General features: G+C 32.0%; 2 protein-coding genes across 2 annotated transcripts; both read right to left on the bottom strand.

Annotated features, from left to right (window-relative positions):
* Positions 1-6412: 6412 nt before the first annotated feature.
* On the bottom strand, positions 6413-8393 carry LOC107889792 (purine-uracil permease NCS1). The gene has a single exon (XM_016814354.2). The coding sequence runs from the start codon at positions 8303-8305 to the stop codon at positions 6632-6634; it is 1674 nt and encodes a 557-aa protein (XP_016669843.1). The 5' UTR covers positions 8306-8393; the 3' UTR covers positions 6413-6631.
* A 7880-nt stretch (positions 8394-16273) lies between these two features.
* On the bottom strand, positions 16274-18467 carry LOC107889790 (purine-uracil permease NCS1). The gene has a single exon (XM_041076702.1). It carries the CDS (start codon positions 18204-18206, stop codon positions 16494-16496), a length of 1713 nt encoding a protein of 570 aa, XP_040932636.1. The 5' UTR covers positions 18207-18467; the 3' UTR covers positions 16274-16493.
* Positions 18468-20619: the final 2152 nt, after the last annotated feature.

Raw genomic sequence — 20619 nt, 5'->3', positions numbered from 1 at the left:
CTATAGATTTTTAACTAGAAATAGCTTGGGGACTTAAATTACAATTAACTAAAGGTTCCAAACAACAATTAAACAATGGAAAAGTAAGTGTTAGCGGACAATATAATCATAGGGCCATTAACTTAATTAATTAAAGATTTATTTAACTAAATTAAGGTTAGTTAACTTAATTAAGAAATTAATTTCACTATATAAGTGAAATTTCGATAGAAAGAGAGACAAAACTCATCTTCCCGAATTGAATTAAAAGAAAAGAAGAAGGCTTGATGTCATTGTTTAGTTTTGGAAGCTTTTGGTCCTTAATTTAAGTAAGTCCCTAACCATTTTTCTTTGGTTTTTTAGATTTTTTTATCTTGAAAGCTTGATTAAGCTAACCCAAGGATCAGTTTGATCAATTAGTGAAGTTTTGATGAGATGTCATGGTTTAAAATTGAAAGTTTTAGTTGTTAAATTGATAGAAATTAAGCTTAGTTTAAGAAAGTGACTAAATTATAAAGCTTAGTTGTTAGTTTTATACATTACGAACCAAATTGAATAAAATATAAAATTGAAAGTAGGAATAATAATAGGAGTCCCTAATGAGTAATTGTGAAAGCAGATTTCAACCTAAAGCTTTAAATTGAAAGTTATGTCTACTTCAGGTTTAGGGACTAAATTGAATAAATTGTAAAATATGATTAATTTTGTGATTGGCCCTAATTTGAATGGAATTTGATAATATTATATAATTTATGATTTTATTTAGCTAATGTTGACATAGAATCATTGAGAAGGAAAGGAAAATCAAAAGTCGACGACGAATAGCTCGAAATTTTGGTTTGTATTTCTATGATTTGGGACCCATTTAATCACTGCATATTTATGTTATTTTGCATCATATATTATCAAGGTGAGTCATTATTGGATTACTGAATTGAATTGTTATGGTTTAGATTGAATACATAAGTAGGGACTAAATTGAATAGAATGGAAAGTTGTATGAATTGATTGATATGTGATAATTGGTATGAAATTTAGTTTATATATGCTCTATATATGATGAATTGGTGAATTGATGGATTATTTGTACATGATTAAATATAATTTGAACTATGTTTATAATGAATCAAAAATTTGGTTACCTTGTTAGCTATTCGAATCGTGTCAGATATAGTTGGCATATCATAGGGTCAGATTATTGATTGAAAATCATAGTTTTTAGGCAACCCGAGGTAGTAGATTAATCAAATTGAGAAAGCCATTATTGCCGGGCAATCTGGGATTGTATTATGTATATGTATAGCATCATCGTTGTTGGGCAACTTGGGATGACGGATCTGCATATCTGTACTGAGTTCGTGTCTAGTTAATAGGGTTATAAACATAAGAATCGATAAATAATATGCAAATGAGTAAATGAAATTGTAATTAATATGTGACAATATTTGAAATGAGCTAAAACGAGTCTTAAGGGTAGATCTAGTAATAATGAGCCAAAAGGGCTTGGGAATGATTGAAATGTGGTATTAATTGTGACATATTCTATACATGCTAAAAGTGATAAAATGAATAAGTATGAATCAAACTAGAGATGGTAAGTGGAAAAAAACCAAATGGTATTTGTAAATGGTAGGTGATCGATAAGCTTGTGTATATATGCTCAAATGAATTGGTTATAAGTTTGGTTATATATATACATATTTATGGTGCTTTGGAAATGAAAGTGTTTTGGCATGATACTTGGTTTTGGATTGAATTGATATGAATGTATGAATATGTTTAATTTGTTCATATTGTCTTGAATCATGGAAATACCATTGAGCTTATTTGCTTCGTGTACGATTTGTTTTTTCCGTGCGTAGGTTTAGGAATTTCCAGTAGTTCAAACGATTATCTCGACATCTAGCAATTGATCCCCAACTTAGCAAAGTTCATATATTACTGTTTTGTTAAAGTGTGGCATGTACCTAGTTGTGTCAATTTTTGGTATATCATTACGTCTCTGTAAACTTTTAAGTAGAAATTGATATATATATAATTGAGTATTTGAATTTCTATATGTACATAAGTAAATCAAATGATTTGGAATGTGTTATATGTTGCAATGTAAATGGTTTTGGTGAATTTGGTATGGATTGATAACTAACTTATAGGTGTTAAGACTTTAGTATATTGATAAATAAGGTGATGTAGCTCATAATCATTGTTTGGGAATTTCATAGGTTAGCTGGTCATTGAGGTGAATATATATAATCGTTGATTGGAAAAAGAAATTACATGTCATAGTTCTTTAGAAATTGCAGAAACAACATGTGACGTTGCGACATCGTGAAAGTGTTGTTGCTATGAGATCATGACTCCAAGCCACAGTGCGATGTTGTGCATGGACGAGACCAGACAGTATGTTGCGTTGTGATGAAGAACCACTGACGTCGCAACATCAACTTGAAGTTTTGCCAACATTACAATTAGCCTTGTTTCAATCTCGAGTTAGCTTTAGAGCTTTCGTAAGCTCGTAAAAGACCCAAAGAATGATTATATGTCGTATTATATACTTATATTAATTTTATTTACATTTTAATCGGTGTTAATTGAATATAATTTGATCGTAGTTGCTTTGGCAACGAATAGGGCACCTTGTAGCTCAGACTCGATGATCAGGTCGTGTATAGGGTGTTACATGAAGTGTCATATGCTTTATGTTTTGTTGGTGTTTTACCTTCGTGGGCTTCTTTTGCTACTATGGTGAACTTTGTTCGAATCTTCTCTTTATTTTTGGTCGAAAGGTGGTTTCAAGTTGAAGGTGTTTATCTGGTTTAGTTTATTGAATTGACAACTTAAGATTAGTTCAGCAGGCTCTTTTTAGCTAAAAGATGGGATTCTAGCAATGCTTTTCCTAGTTTTAGTTGCATCAAGGAGAATCGTATAAGTTTTTTAAGGGGTTCTTTCAATGGGGTAAGCCTACCAGCTAATCAAAGGACTAGCTCGAGAGGTTGTTTTGGGACTATGCTCACAAGAAGGTTAATGGTGATCTTGGGTATGGAGGTAATTAAGAGTGTAGGTTTATATTTGCTTGCTAGATCTAGGTGCTATGGTCTTTTTTGCATGGCCTATTCAATTTAATTTGTTTTTGGTATTCTTATATTTGTTATTGAGTCTTCTTTTGTCTTATGCTATTCGGTGACTATGAGAGTTGGGTTGATGTTTTAGGTATGTTTTGATTTGGGGTTTTTAAGAGCTTGTTTGAGATTTTCTCTTCTTTTTTCTTTTGACATCCCCAACATTGTAATCTTATTTTCGACATTGATTATTAATGAAAATTTTATCGTTTTAGCAAAAAAAATACATATTATTTTTCTTCTTACTTTACATCGTATTGTCTCGTTAAAAATATGTTCTATTCTAATAGAAAATTGAACGAAATAAAAGAATATAAACCAGGTTTTAAAAAAAAATTCCTTTAATTTTCCGAAACAAAGTCTTAAATTTTGGTCTAGGTGAACACAAACGCAAAGTGCTTTTTGCAGTCAAGTTTGAAAAACTAGTAAAACCAAACATGTTAATTAATTTTTAAGAAAAATCCAAAACAAAAGAAGACGATGTATAAATTACAAAAAAACAGTCGTGGAGCTCAAACATAGGGTTCACAAGTTGCAATTCTTTTTTTTTCTTTTTTATAAAGTTTATTCTAGTTAATCACATGTTCTTTTATATTGAAAAACAATTAGAACATAAAATACTCGTTCCCTATTGGTTTAAACAAAAAATACTTTGATAGGTTTAATTTATATTAATTTAAAATTTTACGGATATTTTCACAAATTAACTCAATCAATGTATTAATAGAAAACTTAAATTATGAATTGAAAATATATAATTATAAAGAGATTAATATATTTTACTTTTTCTTAAAATTAAAAATAGCTCTTTTTCATAAATACTGCACTATATTTTCTATTCCCCATCGATGCTTTTTTCTTAATTTTTACCCATATAATAACTATATCATAGTTTTAATTAGAATATATATATCATAAATTAAACCTTATAAATATCAAAATAGAGTTCATGCATGCTAGTAATTAACGTACGTATGATCAACCGACCAACCAATAGAATCTCATTCGCAAGCAAATTTTGTCATTGTAATAAAATATCATATAATTAACTAAACAATCAAATCACTAGGGTTTATGGTTTACAAGTTTGGTGATAAGATAATGATAAAATATTGATAAATGCTTATCTATTTGTCATCGTGTGTTATGTACTGTTGACAGAAGTGTGTGGGGAAATACTATATATAAAATTTTGAATTGGAAATCAAGTTTTTAATTCGTCGACGGATGATAAGATGTAGAGATACGCCATGGACATCATAACTAAGTTATTGTTGATCCAAATGTTGGATAATGAAAGTAAATAAAATAAGAAAAATGGATATTTTTTATTTTAATATATGAAACTGAAATCCATACATAATTTGTATAAAATAAAAATTCAACCTTTGCTAACAACGCCAAGGCTCCTTTGGCAAATAAAAAAGATAAGTATGCATATTTATAAGATTATGTACTTTTTAAAGTTTTTTTTTCTCTAATTTTTCAACTATTCCAAGAAAGGAAAAATATTTTTCTTGTATAAAAAAATTAGATATTATCATATAGTTTTGTTTTGAGCTTTCAACTAAATTCATGGGTTGAAAATAAATAGACTCGAACTATTAACATCAATCACAAGATAAACCACCGTCTCTCAAACTCCTAACTGAATCTACTATAAAGGCCAATGATAGATAATAATTTCCCCTTAATACAACTTACAACTTTCATTGTACCTGCTCTCTAAAAAACAACTCTTCTCAAAATCTCAAAAAAATGATGAGATGGAATCCCATTTGTTTAACAAAGGGTTATTATGCTTCCGGAAGACCCGGCTAGAAGACAAGAAGGAACGATGGAGAATTTTGCCCCCTTCAACTTTTTTTTTTATAGAAAAACCAGACTATTAAATAGTGGCTATTTCCATATCCTTCCTCAATAGTTTTCGTACTTCGTCCAAAGGCCTTGTATACTCCTGGAGGCCTAGTGCCTGATGTCTTGTTGTTTTAGCCCTATAGTCTGCACCTGAATTTACTTCTCGATTAACATGTTGAACTCGAACATGAACAAGCGTACACATTAACTTTTGAATTCTTCGGACCAAAGGAAAATTTTGAGCATCATTATTTTCCTTTAACAACATATTTACTACCTACAAATTATCACACTCAACTATTACTCGTCTGAAGTCATATTTTTTTACTAGCATAAGTCCATCAAACACTGCCCACACCTCTAAAATTAAAAAGCAAACAGCACCCTATATTCCTTTCAAACTCGTTTTTTTTTCTTTTTTGCCAAGTACATTAATATTAATAAAAAGAGAATAAATACTCTAAAATTATTGTAGGACAAATTGAATCTTACCATATACCTACAAAAACATTAATAATTTAAAAAAGTCATATAAGATGCAAACTAAATTCAAAAATATTAAAAGCAAGGACTAAATCATAAAAAAAAAAACTACGAATTTAGGTTGGAATTAAAATAAAATTTAAAAATGAAAGACCTAAATAACAATATCTCAAAACACAATAGTTGTTTCCCTCCCACTCTCGTGGATTGAAAGGTTTGCAAGGTGTAGTGTGTTGTTTGTGCAACACCCACCTTTTTATTTTATTTTATTTTATTATTTTAATAATAACTAAGGATGGTGTCCCCCAAACATGTGCGATACCCAAAATTACTGCAACTTTCTTATTATTTTGGTAAATAATTTATAATTTATTTTATTTTTCATATTATTTTAATAAAAACCCAAGGTTTTGTTATGGTATTGATGGATATACTTTACTTTTTAGTGTTAGCAAGCACTAATATTAGTGCGCTTTGATGTATAATCAAACGTAATTATATACAAAAAGTATCCTTCAATTGTATATGTATAAATATAAAATTATTAATTATTAATTAAAGTTTGCATAATTTAATTTCATAATTACATTTTATTTTTAAATATAATTATAAGAAAATTGAATATTTATTTGTACTGATATGCATCAATACTTACTAATTTTAATGAATTCAATTGAATCACACCAAACCATTCAAACAAACTGAAAATTTTAATTAAAAGGGAATTTATGATAGCCACAACCATGATTAGAAGATGACATTCATCATTTTTAGAATTCAATTTTTAGTAATATTCTTTTAATTAACTGCATTGGTATATATATTACATTTTTAATGAGAGAATATAATTTTGTATCTTAGAGACAACATTGTTTGTATCTTAGAGATGAAGATACCAAAAAAAATTCTGTGTTGGTTTTCCTGTTAATTACGGACTGAACATGCAAGCAAACAATGAGTTGGCCAGTTGGGAATGAATGACAGTAGTGCGGGTTTTATTCATGAAAAACAGACAGTACAGGTGCCAGCTTGCGTAGTCTTTTACATCTGCATAATAATGGCCTCTACAGTATAGTCTAAATGGTTCAAGTTAAAAGTATACAATGGAATAAAGAGAAACTAAATGTAGTATATTTGAGAAGTTTTAGCGTAGGTTGCGGGTGGCAAAAGGGGATCAATCAAAGGGTATATGTTTACTTTGTTTCCCTCTCAAAACCCTCAAAACCCAAGCTTGCCAAAATCCAGTATAATAGACCTGCAGATAAGAAGCTGAAAAACCAAGCATTGTTGTATATGACAACAAAAGCATCTGAAACTGATGATAGAATCCCCACTTTTTGCAAGAATCCTGGGATTACTGGCAAAATCCCAATTACTAGAGCTGCCAATGCTGCCAAATTGAAGCCTCCACAATAGTAATAAGCCCCCTCGGGACTTAAAGAATACAAGTCCTTGAGGCTTAATTTGGTTTGCCGAATAAGATAATAATCTGCTAAGACAATGCCACCGATTGGACCCAACAACGCTGAGTATCCCACTAGCCATGTATATACAAAGCTTTCACTAGATTTTAGCAGTCTCCATGGCTGAAACGCAACGCAAAACAATGCTGACAGCAGAGCACCTGTTCTGTATGTGAGCTTGGAAGGGTAGAGATTGACCAATGCATTTGCTGGCGCAACGACATTGGCCGCAATGTTGGTTGCCATTGTGGCTAGGCTTATTCCTAGAATGGCTAGTATCATTGTTGTCAATCCTCCAATTTGGCCAAGAAGGTGAATTGGATTAGAGATAACATGGCCGAAAATAACTTGAGTAGAAGATGTTACAGCTAGGCCAACAAAAGTAAATAATCCCATGAAGATAGGAAGGCCGGCCTGACCAATAATTTGATCCCTCTGAGTCTTGGCAAACCGAGTAAAATCTGGAATGTTGAGTGCTATAGTAGTCCAGAAGCTTATATTAGCTGTGAGGGAAGGGAAAAACAAAGACCAAAACTCCGAGGAGGATAGCCTAGAGGACATGTTTAGTAAGTGGCCCAAACCAGCAGCCTTGACATAAGCCCAAATGAGAAGAAATGATGTGAGCATGATCAGGGTGGGTGCTGCGTACTTTTGGAAGGCTTTAACCCCTTCCATACCCTTCAAAACTGCGACCAGCTGGACCAACGAAAAGGCAATAAAACAAGCGAATTCAAGAGGGGAAGTGCCAAGCCATGGTAAGGGTTGAGAAAACGAAGATTGTTTAATGGAGTTTGGGAGAAAAAGGTAGATAGCCTCACCTCCAATCCAACTCTCTATCCCATACCACCCACAACAAACCAAAGCACTAAGCGAAGTAGGAACATGTGCACCACGAATGCCAAAAGATGATCTCGCCAGGACAGGGAAAGAGATTCCATATTTGGTGCCAGGGTGACCCGTGAGGACTAACGGCACTAACAAAATCATGTTGGCAGCAACAACAGTGGCAATCCCTTGCCACCAAGCCATCCCCAGCTCAACAAGACTACCTGCCATGTAATATGCTGGAACACCAACAACAAGACCAACCCAATGTCTGGCCATTTGCTTCCAGTGGTAGTTCCTTTGACTTGGTCTTGTCGGCTTGAGGTCATCATTGGTGAGAGTTGGATGAGGATCAAATTCATAAACCTTTTTTCCAACACTGGATTGACCTGAAGACGATGATGATGCCCTGGGGACTAAAATGATACATTTTTTCGGAAACGAGGCCTTAAATATGACTGGTAAGGATAAGTTAGTGGGAGGAAGGCGTGAGAAGTTGGGATGTTGATGAGGTATAGCAGAGTGAAGAGAAAGGTGGGGATACAAATGGAGATGGGAGACGATGCATTTGGAAGCCATGACTCAAAACTAATTCCTAGAAGTTTGAGGCTGAAACCGTGGGGTATAAGTCGTTTCCAGATAAATAAGATGAGTGGTTAATAGAAATATTCTATGATAAGTGATTTAGTATAAGCATCTTATAATCATACACAATTCGTAACCGTTAGATCAAATATGTTCATGTGAACCACTTAAACAAAATTAAATTGATAAATATAATTAACCGGTGAATTACTAAACGGCAGCCAAAAACCAAAATGACCGTATTTGGAATTTTTTCTTTCTCTCTTATAATATTCTTTTTCTTTTATTTCTGGTCACTTCTTTTTCTACTTTTGATATTACTTAACAATTTAAGCTGTGATGATATGATATGTTTGGAGTTCAGATTTTGAAACTACAGTGAAATATATTAGCACCCTGACATGCTTATCATTGCCTTTCGGCATTGGGGTTATAGCTACCTTTGACACATAAAAAGCTAGTTTGTAATTTGATTATTGCAGAACAGGACAAGAATTGATAAGCCATTAACCGTTCGCCACCTGCTAGAATGCGTGTCATGCCGTCATTGATTGCACCAGATATTGTGGACAAAATGATAAGCTTCAGATGTGATGGACGTGATGAAGTTATTTGCTTGGTGGAAAGACGCTTTTAATTAGAATCAGATGCTAAAGACGTCAATGTACTGACCTGGACTCATCAATCTTTTTCTTTCAATAAGAACATATTCATTTTTAAAAAATAAAGCCAGCTACGGAAAAAAAAAGGGAAAAAAGTCCGAAAGGAAAAAAGATACGACAAAGTTTAAGGCTTGGTTCAACCAAAAACCAGTCTTAAAGAAAACCTTAGTTGTCGTCAGCTATTGTCATCACCACAGTACAAAGAGGAGAGGGTGGGGGCTTCAAGAGAGATTGAGGATGAGAGAGTTCTTTAATTATTGAGGATTAAGAACGGTATTTTAACTTAGGGGGAAGCGAGAAATATTTTGCTAAGGAAGATTGAAATTAAATTTTAATTTTTATTAGTCTATATTTTTATAATTTTTAAAAGATTAAATTAAACTTTTATTATTTTTTAGGTGAAAAAATTTAATTTTACCTAAATAGACAATTTTCTATTTTAGAGTGGACCGGGGCCTCTGATACCCCTCTAGATATGTCACTACTCTAATTCTCAAAGAGTTGAATACATATCACTAGCTCTAATTCTCAAAGGGTTGAATACACGTCACTAGCTCCAATTCTCAAAGGGGTCACGAACGTATAATGATGCAATTTATTTACTTCTATATTCCTGGAGGGTGAGAGACTTCTCTAATTCTCAAAATATCGAGAACAATACCTGATTCTTGGAGGGTTGAGTAAATAATACTAGCTCTAATTTTTGGAGGGGTTGCGAGCGTATGTTGATGCATTTTATTTACTCCTGTATTATCGAGAATTCTCTAATTCCCTGAAGGGTTGAGAACGGTACTTAATTCCAGGAGGGTCAAGTAAACATTACTAGCTCCAAATCTTAGAGTCTTCGCAAGCGTATATTAATTCATTTTATTTACTCCTATATCCCCGAAGGGTGGGAGAGTTCTTTAATTCCCAAAGGGTCGAGTACATAACACTAGCTTCAATTCTCAAACCGGTTGTAAGCGTACATTAATGATAATATGTGTATTCGTCCTTGAGTCTGTATTTGATTAACATAGACTAAATAATAAAAATAAAATGGGATCAATATCTTGATAATGAAATGTGGTAACATGACACAATTCATTAATGCCATGGTTATTGCATTAAAATGTATATTGCCAATGAGATTTGATGCTTATAGACAAGCTCATTAATGATATTGTATAAATACCTTGAGGGTGGATTGATATATAGACTTGTGGATATATGCTCATTATTATACAAGTGGAAACTTAATTTAAATAAATTTATATATACATCTTGATGCTAAATTAGTGCATTTCCTTTCGCAATGCATTTATGAATTGAATTCAAATTGTATTAGCGTCACTGAGCTTTTCATGCTCAACGTGTGGACATGTTTATTTATGTGTACAAGTATCAAATGGCGTTCATTTGTGCCTGTATAGTTCGTTGGCACCCAAAGACATATATTTCAAATCACTAAAATCTTCCTAAGATTTATGGAATGTTTGATAAGTAATGACATGTACCTAAGTTTAGGAGATCTTATGAGGCTTACATGATGTTTAGAGTACTTGATTAACATGTTCAAAGGTCGTAAATAATGGTTATGTTTGTGTACATTAATGATTGGGATAATGCACTAGTTTACATAAGTTTCATGTAAGTTTCATGTAGGTATTCACTTGTAAGCGATTGTAGCATGTTTATGCCCGCTATGTTTGGAAATGTTTTGGTGTGTATTTTTTATGTTTTAAACTTGAATTATGAGTTTCCTAGGTCCATGATTTGATACCAAGCTTGTAGGTGCCAAAACAAGTAAGTGTTGAAGTGATTTTTAGATCACAACATAGTTGTATTAGTATTGGGGCCCAGTTGTATCGCGACAAGTGTAATAAAATGCAAAAAGCTATAATAACAAGGAGATGTATCGATACATTTCCCCACTTGTACCGATAGTGGCGTGCACCTACAAAGTGTCTTTTTAAGCTCCAAAATCGATCGAAGATTCATGGCTTCTTTCGTGGGCATGACTTGAGCCAATACATGTCATAAAAATCATTTTAATATAATTTTAAAGTCTTATAATTGTATTTATTTTCATAACATTATAAAAATGTTTTAAAATTTAATCTCTTGACTTGACTAATGAGATGAATGATTGTTGTTCGAGTTGTTCCGGCAATGGATGCTACATCTGGCATTCGAATTCACCATTCAAGACGGGTGTGTTGGAAAAATTGGTTAAGAAAATGGTTTTACAGTTACAACGAAAGATTTAAAAAGTTTCAAAACCGAGCCACTTTGTGATTTAGGTAAGTCACACCATGAACGTCAGAAGTAAATTAATTCACAAACGGATCCAGAATTAATTCAACTTGGCTCTAGTATGATGTATCATCCTTCTAATGAGTACATTTATGTCTGTACTTATGGAGTCAACTGCTTCAATAACCAAGGCTAATCATCTCTCTAATTGAAATTGTAGGCGGCATGATAATCCGTCTATGTATTTGAATCAAATGCTCATTTTGATTTTTTTTACGGGATTACGGATTTGTTTAGATTAGCTACTGAAGTAAGTTATCTTTCTCACAATGTAAATGTTCTTATAGTGTCATTTTTCATCAACTTGAACTTAGCCAATTAATAAGACAATTAATAAGCTAATATTTGCTTGTCATAATTTCGCTATGTATGCAAAACATAAAAGATAGAAACACAAAAGATATAATAGTGAAATGTGAAATTAAATTTATTTATTTATCCATTATTAAAATACATAGCAAATAATTACATGTTTACTACAATATGGACACATTTCCCAACTATCTCTTAAAATGTATGGATTGTAACATCATTTGTCTAGTCCCCGTTTATATTAAAATCCTACATTTGCTTTTATTTTAAATTAATAAATAATTAATATTTAAATAGTCAATAATTGTTTTAAAAAAAATAGAGTACGGAAGTGATGGCAAAATGTTGAATAGAAGTGTTAATGAAAATGAGTACTTTAGATGACACTACGATAAGCCAACAAAAACAAGAGGTAAGAAATTGTTTACACAATTCGATTTCTCTACGCCTGTGATGCTTAGCTTAATGAGAAAATCCACTGCCTTTAATCCTAATACAACAAATGATTTAAGTCCTATCATACCTTCGTATAACAACCTCACTTTTATACCTAAAAATCTAGATCTTACCTCTAAGTTCTTCCCCTAAGAACTTAGGTTGTAAAACCAAGCAACAAACTTGTTTTATGCTCTCAATGCACTCCTAAATACAAGTTTCTCAATAAACAAGTGTTGTATGTAACTACTGCTTTCTAACTTACACAAGTCTTTAATATATAAGGGTTTAATGCTCGCTAAGATAAAGATAAACTACAATCAAGATCCAACTAAAATAGCTTCATAAAAAGGCCTTATATATAACCTCATAAAGTCCACAATAAATCAAATATCTCCAAGACAAGTTTTCAAATTAGTCAAGTTAATCTCCACAAAACAAGGGCTTCGATTTGTTTGATTCGGATTGATTCAATCTTCAAAGATTTGTTGCTCCACAAGATGAATATTCAAATATGAGCTAACACAAGTCCAGAAAATCATCCAAGTCATGGCCCGACTAATTTTGTTGAAAAGATTGCTAACTCCAAAAATGGCAAGTTATGTTGTTTGTCGCAATGCTAACTCTAGTGGCCACTATTGTTGGCATTTCAATAGCCATTTCAAAAAAAACTTGCCTCAACAATATAACATCTATCAATGTCGAAAAAATCTTCTATATTTAGAGCACGAATCTATTTTCACAAAGTAACCTTTAATCCATCATGGTCTGCCCAAACCTCATCAAATCAATGATCCTTAATATAAAGATACAGAAGATCATAAAGTCGGCCCATGTTTTCTTGGAGTACATATCTCGTTATTTAAGATATGTAGAGCACATAAGAACCCTTCAAAAATAACTTTACTTGATTCAACCTCTTCTCTAATAATAAATAAATAATTAAAATATTTTGATCAAACATGCTAATAAATAATAAAATTCGTGTGTCTAGCACAATGATAGCTGTAATATTTACTTCTGTTGGCACATAGGCAATCACTTAAAAAACTTACCTCTACAATCAATATAATATTACACATAAAAAAAATTTTAAATTTACCAAAACCTACCTTGACTACCATACTTTTGTATCCCAAACCCATGGTGTAACACTGAATTTGGTAGAAAATATGTTTAAAACTCATGTTACAAGAGACGATGAATGTTTCAACCGTAACGAATCCAACATCCAAGGTTGTAAAGTTCTCGAATAATCTACTAGTTTAGTTAAGATGTATAAAACAAAATAGGAAGGAAGAATCGTGTTGTATATTTTACCACACAGGTACCGGTTCACGACATTATTGACTTTCAGGACATATTTATCGTTATTTTGGAGTTTTGTCATAAATCGGTGACATATTTGTTGCTACATAAACGAATTGATACATTGAGGTATGACGCGTGTTGATAATTTTGATACTATTGGTTGATGAGTTGTGCCAAAACTTAACATTTGTCATTCAAATATTAATCAAAATATTATTATGTATGGATATTAAAATTTGTGACTAATTTATTTTAATTAATAATTGTTTTTTAAAGTTAATTGATATTTGTAGAATATAAGTAACTCTGTCATATATACAGATATATATACCTGTTCATGGGTCAGATTATTTATCTAGGCCTGAAAATTTTAAAGGATCTGGGCAAAAATATTAGACCCGAAAAAGGGGTTTAGACAAAAAAAATAAGCTCGTTTAAAATATGGGTCGGGCTTAGAATTGAACATTCAAGGCCCAAGGTCGGTCCATTTTTAAGCTTATAATATTTTTTATTATAGTAATGTAATTTAGAACATATTAAAAAAAATAAATCTATACTAAATAAATAATAATATTCTAATGTAAACATTAAAATAATATTAAGATGACTATATAAAAATTTTCAATAAATAAAATATGTATAAAATTATTAAATATTAAAATAAAATAAAATATATATATTTAAAAATAACATAGAAGGGCCTAAAATGGGCTTGGATTAGTCTTTTACAAATATGATAGAGCTTGAGTAAAATTTTAAACTCATATTTCAGGTCGGGCTAGCTTAAGCAAGTATAAAGTATATTAATATTATGTTTAGGCCTGACTCGGCCTCTGAAGACTTGCAATCACATGATTTTTATGTCATTTTCTGACTAAACTCTGATCTTATATTAAAATTTATGTTGAACATTGATTTTAAATTATTTTAAGAAAAAAAAAAGAAAACAACTTTGAAATATTTTATTTCAGTATTTAATAATAAATTGATTTATAAGAAACATAAGAAACTAACATAAAATTTTTTTATTTTATAAAAATAGTCTTCAAAAATTAAAAATAAAAAGACAAAAAATGGATATCCTCTACTCTTACCCTTAATAAAAAATAATTAAAATACTTATTAAAAAATTATCATTTTTATTAAAAAATTAAATTGTAAAAATTTGAAGTTAAATGGAAAATTTTAAATTTAATATTAAGGATGGTGGTGTGCCTTTACAAGCAAATCCAGATTATAAGCCTAATCCAACTCTTAAATTTTCACTTGAATGGAAATCTTGGGTCCAAATTTTTTGGGTCTGAAATTCTTGATCCAAACTTCAAAATGCAATGGACATTATTGATCAATTATCTTAAAGACGAACCAACAGAAAAATGAAGTTTTGGCGCAGGTCACGCTCTTGCTCTGCCAGTTTCTTTCATTTTTCTAATCTCAAGAATACATCTGTTTCTGTTTATGTTTATGGATAGGAAACCCGATCACGCTCAAAAGTTTACTTTAAATTTAAAAATTTATAGACAAAAATATTAAGTTTGAAAATAATTTGGGGTAAAAAATTTAGGTTTATTTAAAATATAAGTCATACTCGGATTTAAAGATTTAAGGGTCGAATCTAGTCCGATTTATTTTTAAGTTTATAATAGTTTATATATTATTTAATTTGTAAGATATTAAAAAATAAACTTATATATAATATTATTCTAACATAAACATTAAAATAATGTTAACATAATTATATTTAATAAATTAAAAAAATAAAATTATTAAATATTAGATTAAAATAATATAAAAAAATTAAAAAATAATATAAATGAACTTAAAATGAGCTTGGGGTTAATCTTTTATAAATATAGATAGGCTTGAACAAAATTTTAAATCTATATTTCTTATTAAACTAGATTTAAACAAATCATAAAATACGTTAATATTATATTTAAGTCTGAGTCTAAACCGAGCCCGACTCCACCCATAATCAACTTTACTCGAGAATCGATAATATTTTGCCAAAGAAGCTACTGATTGGGATTTGGGACCTTGTGTTTGGACTTTGGAGCAGTCTGTTGGAAACGGCTTGATTTTCGAGGATAATTTTCAGGAGTTAGAGGGGATAATTGGTAAAAGGTTGCAGACTGAAAGAAGAGGTGACTCGGGACTTGGATGGAGGCTGGTTGGGAGAAGCCTCCTGAGAGGTGGCACCAGCTTATTTCGGATGGTGCTTCTGTTGCAGGTGGTGTTATCCGACCGAGATTATCGGGGACCTTGGGTGCAGGGGTACACCAGAAGTATTGGGGTGTGCTCTGTCCAGGAACCACTGATCTGGGGTGTGTCTGATGCTCTAACTCTGGCGTGCTGCTGGATGACTGCCAGCTTCTTTCTTTTGGTAACAATCAAGCGTTTCCAAGTATTAAAATAGTAAGCCTTTTAGACATTCTTTCAACAAATAAGGATTGTGCCTATATGATAAAATGATGTGAGCTCCCTTCCAATTCCCTATACGATAAATGATCTGCTCCTGCTCTGCCGGTTGGAGTTGGAAGATAGAAGTAAATTTTGGGTATAACTGCTTTACGCTTAAGGACTGCTAAATTTCAAACATCTGCTATTTGCAGTGCTCTGATATAATATAACAGATGGCCTACCATCAGAATATTGGATTCATATAACCAAAACCGTAGGTTGCTTATTGTAGGGAGTCTCACCTCTTCATTCTCTTGCAATTCACTCTCAATCGTTGCTGTACTATGGTTACCAATAACATTATTGAAAACTTTGTATGTGCGAAACTAACTTCTTAAAAGAGCTCAAGTAAATGAGAGCTTTATCCCAGAATTGGAACATTTCTCAGGTAATCTTTTGGTGGGGCTGGTTCATGCATCAATTCTTAAAAGGTGACATTCAACAGTGTTCTCACTGCATCCTTTCTCTTACCCAACAATGCAACCTCTTTTCTACTAAAAGTTGCAAGCAACTCATGCATCAACTCATGCTTGACACTAAAGGTGACAGCTTCAGTATTCTTTTTACAACTGCATAGATAATGGTCTATTTCCAGTCTTTAGAGTGTAATGGTTGAATGTGCTGATTCACCATAAATTATGTACACTCTCAATACCGTTTGCAAAGTGAAAATATACAAAGGAATAAAGTTAAAGACAAGCCTTGCCTTAGGATTTTGTTGGCAAAAGGGGATCTGAGGGTAAAGATTTATTTTGTTTTCCTCTCAAACTTGTCAAAATCCAATATAACAGACCTGCAGAGAAGAAGCTGAAAAACCAAGCATTGTTGTATATGACAACAAAAACATCTGAAACCGAAGATAGAATCCCCACCTTTTGCAAGAATCCTGGGATTACAGGCAAAATCCCAATTACTAGAGCTGCCATTGCTGCCAAATTGAAGCCTCCACAATAGTAATAAGCCCCACCGGGACTTGAAGAATACAAGTCCTTGATGCTTAAATCCGTTTGATGAATAAGATAATAATCTGCTAAGACTATGCCACCTATTGGACCCAACAAAGCAGAGTATCCCACTAGCCATGTATATACAAAGCTCTCACTAGATTTTAGCAGTCTCCATGGCTGAAAAGCAATGCCAAGCAAAGCAGTAAGCAGAGCCCCTCTTCTGAATGTGAATAGAGAAGGGCTTAGATTAACCAATGCGTTTGCTGGGGCAACCACGTTGGCTGCTATGTTGGTTGTGATGGTGGCTAGGCTTATTCCTAGAATGGCTAAGATGGTTGTTGTGAACCCTCCAATTCGGCCAAGAAGTTGAATTGGATTAGAGATCACTTGGCCGAAAATTACTGTAGTAGATGATGTCACAGCTAGGCCAACAAATGTAAATGCCCCCATGAAGATTGGAAGGCCAGCCTGACCAATAATTTGATCCCTCTGAGTCTTGGCAAACCGAGTAAAATCAGGAATGTTGAGTGCTATAGTAGCCCAGAAGCTTATATTTGCGGTGAGTGAAGGGAAAAATAGAGACCAAAACTCAGGGGAAGATAGCCTAGAGGATAAGGATAACATGTGGCCTAAACCATTAGCCTTGACATAAGCCCAAATGAGAAGAATGGATGTTAGTATGATCAGAATTGGAGCCGAGTATTTTTCAAGGTCTCTAATTCCTTCCATTCCCTTCCAAACTACGGCCAACTGGACCGACCAAAAGGCAATAAAACAAGCAAATTCAAGAGGGGAAGTGCCAAGCCATGGTAAGAGTTGAGAAAAGGAAGATTGTTTAATGGAATTAGGGAGAAGAAGGAAAATTGCCTCACCTCCAATCCAACTCTCTATACCGTACCACCCACAACCAACCAAGGCTCTAAGCAAAGTAGGAACATGGGCACCACGAATACCAAAACATGATCTCGCCAAGACAGGGAAAGAGATTCCGTATTTGGTGCCAGGGTGACCCGTGAGAACCAATGGCACTAACAAAATCATGTTGGCAACAACAACAGTGGCAATCCCTTGCCACCAAGCCATCCCGAGATCAACAAGACTACCAGCCATGTAATAGGATGGGATACCAACAACAAGGCCAATCCAAAGACTGGCCATTTCCCACCAGTGGAAGTTCCTTTGACTTGGGGTTGTCGGCTTGAGATCATCATTGGTGAAAGTTTGGTCAGGTTCAAATTCATCAAACTTGTCTCCAACACTGGATTGACCTGAAGATGCCATTGGAGTTAAAGTAGCACATCTTTTGGGAAACGATTGATAAATATGATAGTGGGAGGTTTTGATTGCGGCAGTTTTGACAGCTGAGAACAAAGTGGGGGCATGGCGTGATAGTTTTGGATTCTGGGGGAGTGCAGAGTAAAGAGAAAGGTGGGGATGGGGATGGAGATGGAAGCTGATGCATTTGGAAGCCATGAATCCCAACAGCACTCAAAACCAAAAGAGTTTGAGGCTCAGAATCCGTGGGGTATGAGTTGTTTGGAGATAGATAAGAATGAGTGGCTAAAATTTGCCAAGCATTGCTTTTGTGCGTACAGAAATGAGATTCCTTGTTCTATGAGTTTACTTGGTTGATGCTACGACAGATCAAAGTCTTCCATTAGTAATTCAATTATTTGTTTTCTGATTCTGAATCTAAAGATAATAATAAAAATTAGAAGAAAGTCGATTATTTGTTTGTCAATAATGCTTTCTCCCGCTTTTGATGAGGAAATAACATGGTTGAAACTTCAATATGCTATTTGAATAACATGTACATGCGTTGAAGTTACGACATAGACTTGGTCAGTGACGCGAAATAAATAAATAGTTTATAAGATTTAATTAAGAGGTGAATTCCGCTTGTAGAGAGTAAACAAGAATATTCATGTAGATGTAGTTTTTGCATTGTTTAGTTGCAGAGTCCTGGGCTAAGCTGAGTTGAGTTCAAAACTCTTACTCCTCACTCCACACCAACCTCAATTTGCTAAACGCTACTTAACAACCATTTTGGTCTATAATTTTCCATCAGGATTTATTTATGATTATGTCCTAAAAGCCCTATCCATATATCATAATATTAACGAATTTAGATATAATTTAAATACATATTTTCTACTTTACAACATCATATCTAAAATAAATATTTGATTTTTTCAAAAGTATTTTTTTATAACAATACTAAACACCTAAAACTTTTGAAAATCACTTTTTCTTTTTCGCAACATATTTTAAAAGTATTTTTCAATCTCAATGATAAATTGACCCTTAATATTATTTATATTCGTAAAACAAAAAAAAAAAGACCATATATTTAGACTCTCCATTATACAAACATGTATATATAAATTGTCAACAACCCTAGTTAGATGGAAGCACAAGTTAACGAAAGCATGGATATTATTTGGATCCTCGCCCTTTCACTTATCAAGGGTAGAGAAAGAAATTATTTGGTGGAGCTACTATTTTCAAAGATAACGATAATATTTTGATAATGGTCTGTCAAAGATTGCAAGTTAAAGCCCATTTCCAAGATAGAATCCTTCTCGTACATCTTATCCTACTCTTCATGAGAGAACAAGGGATCAACAAATTTAAATTGATTAATAGGAGAAGAAATGGAGTAATTTAGTGAAAAAAAAATCTAAGTAGGGATTAAAAGATGGCCCAAACTTTTATTTATATTAAAGTTTTAATGAAAGATTTCGTTATAATAAGATAAACATAAAAAGATAAGTTTAGGTAAAGAAGTAATTAATATGACATCAACTTCAAATGATTTAAAGATTCGTTGTGATGCATTATCTGATCTTTCTTATAGGTTTTTGTGTAGTTTACCAAAAGAAAACATAAACAAATTGCAAATTCATATTTTCTATTTGTTAATCTTTATTGTTTGGATCACTGAAAATCGATATAAATAATAATATTAATTTAAATTTTAAAATTAATAATATGTGTGATGTCAGTGTTGAGTAATAATTTTGTTTGTGTAGAATATTTAAGGTAATTTTTAATATGTTATTTTAATTAATGTTATTACTAAAAAAATATAATTATTTTTTTAGTTTAAAAATTAAATTAATAATACTTTTTTTCTTATTTATTGAAAAAGAAATATGGAAGTAGAAGATTATATTCATGGTTAGACTATATGTAATATATTTCTAACATCCATAATAATAAAAATATTGATAATGGTTCATAAAAATATTTAATGTGTAAACACGTTGAATTATCTATTTCAAATAAACTTTTTTTATTTATTTTAATGTTATAAATGGCTTAATAATATATTTTCAAAAAGTATTAATAATATGTTGTTTTAATTAGTATTATTGATAAAATAATTATAATTTTTTTAAATATTATATTAATAATAATTTTATCATATTTATTAAAAAATATAAAAGTAGAAAAGTATTACATCCACAATTAGATTATATGTCGTAACATTGGTATCGACTCAATTGTCCATATTGAGATGCAAGCAACACATGATAGATTATTTTTAGTTTAGGGTTTAGGAATCAAGTTTTTAATAATAAAAAGCGAGGATAAAAAGTATAAGCGAATTTAGAAGAGGGAAAAATTAGGATCTTGACCTTCCTCAAATGAAAATATTATCTTTTAATTTCTTATAAATGGTTGTTCAAAAATAATAAAATCTAACTGTTTGAACCATATAAAAGATTTCTTACTTTAAAAAAAATTGGATTAAAGGGATAATTAAATGGATGTAAGAGTAGCATGTAGAGAGCGGTGACTTAGCCTTGATAAAAAAACAAGAATTGGACTGCTAAATGCATACATGTATGTAGACAAGGTAAGGCAGCAGCAGATTGTATGG

Source organism: Gossypium hirsutum, chromosome A09, assembly GCF_007990345.1.
Source record: "Gossypium hirsutum isolate 1008001.06 chromosome A09, Gossypium_hirsutum_v2.1, whole genome shotgun sequence".
In the NCBI taxonomy this organism is placed as follows: Eukaryota; Viridiplantae; Streptophyta; class Magnoliopsida; order Malvales; family Malvaceae; genus Gossypium; species Gossypium hirsutum.
The sequence above is the reverse complement of the archived record's forward strand: the minus strand, read 5'-3'. Positions and strand labels throughout refer to the sequence as shown.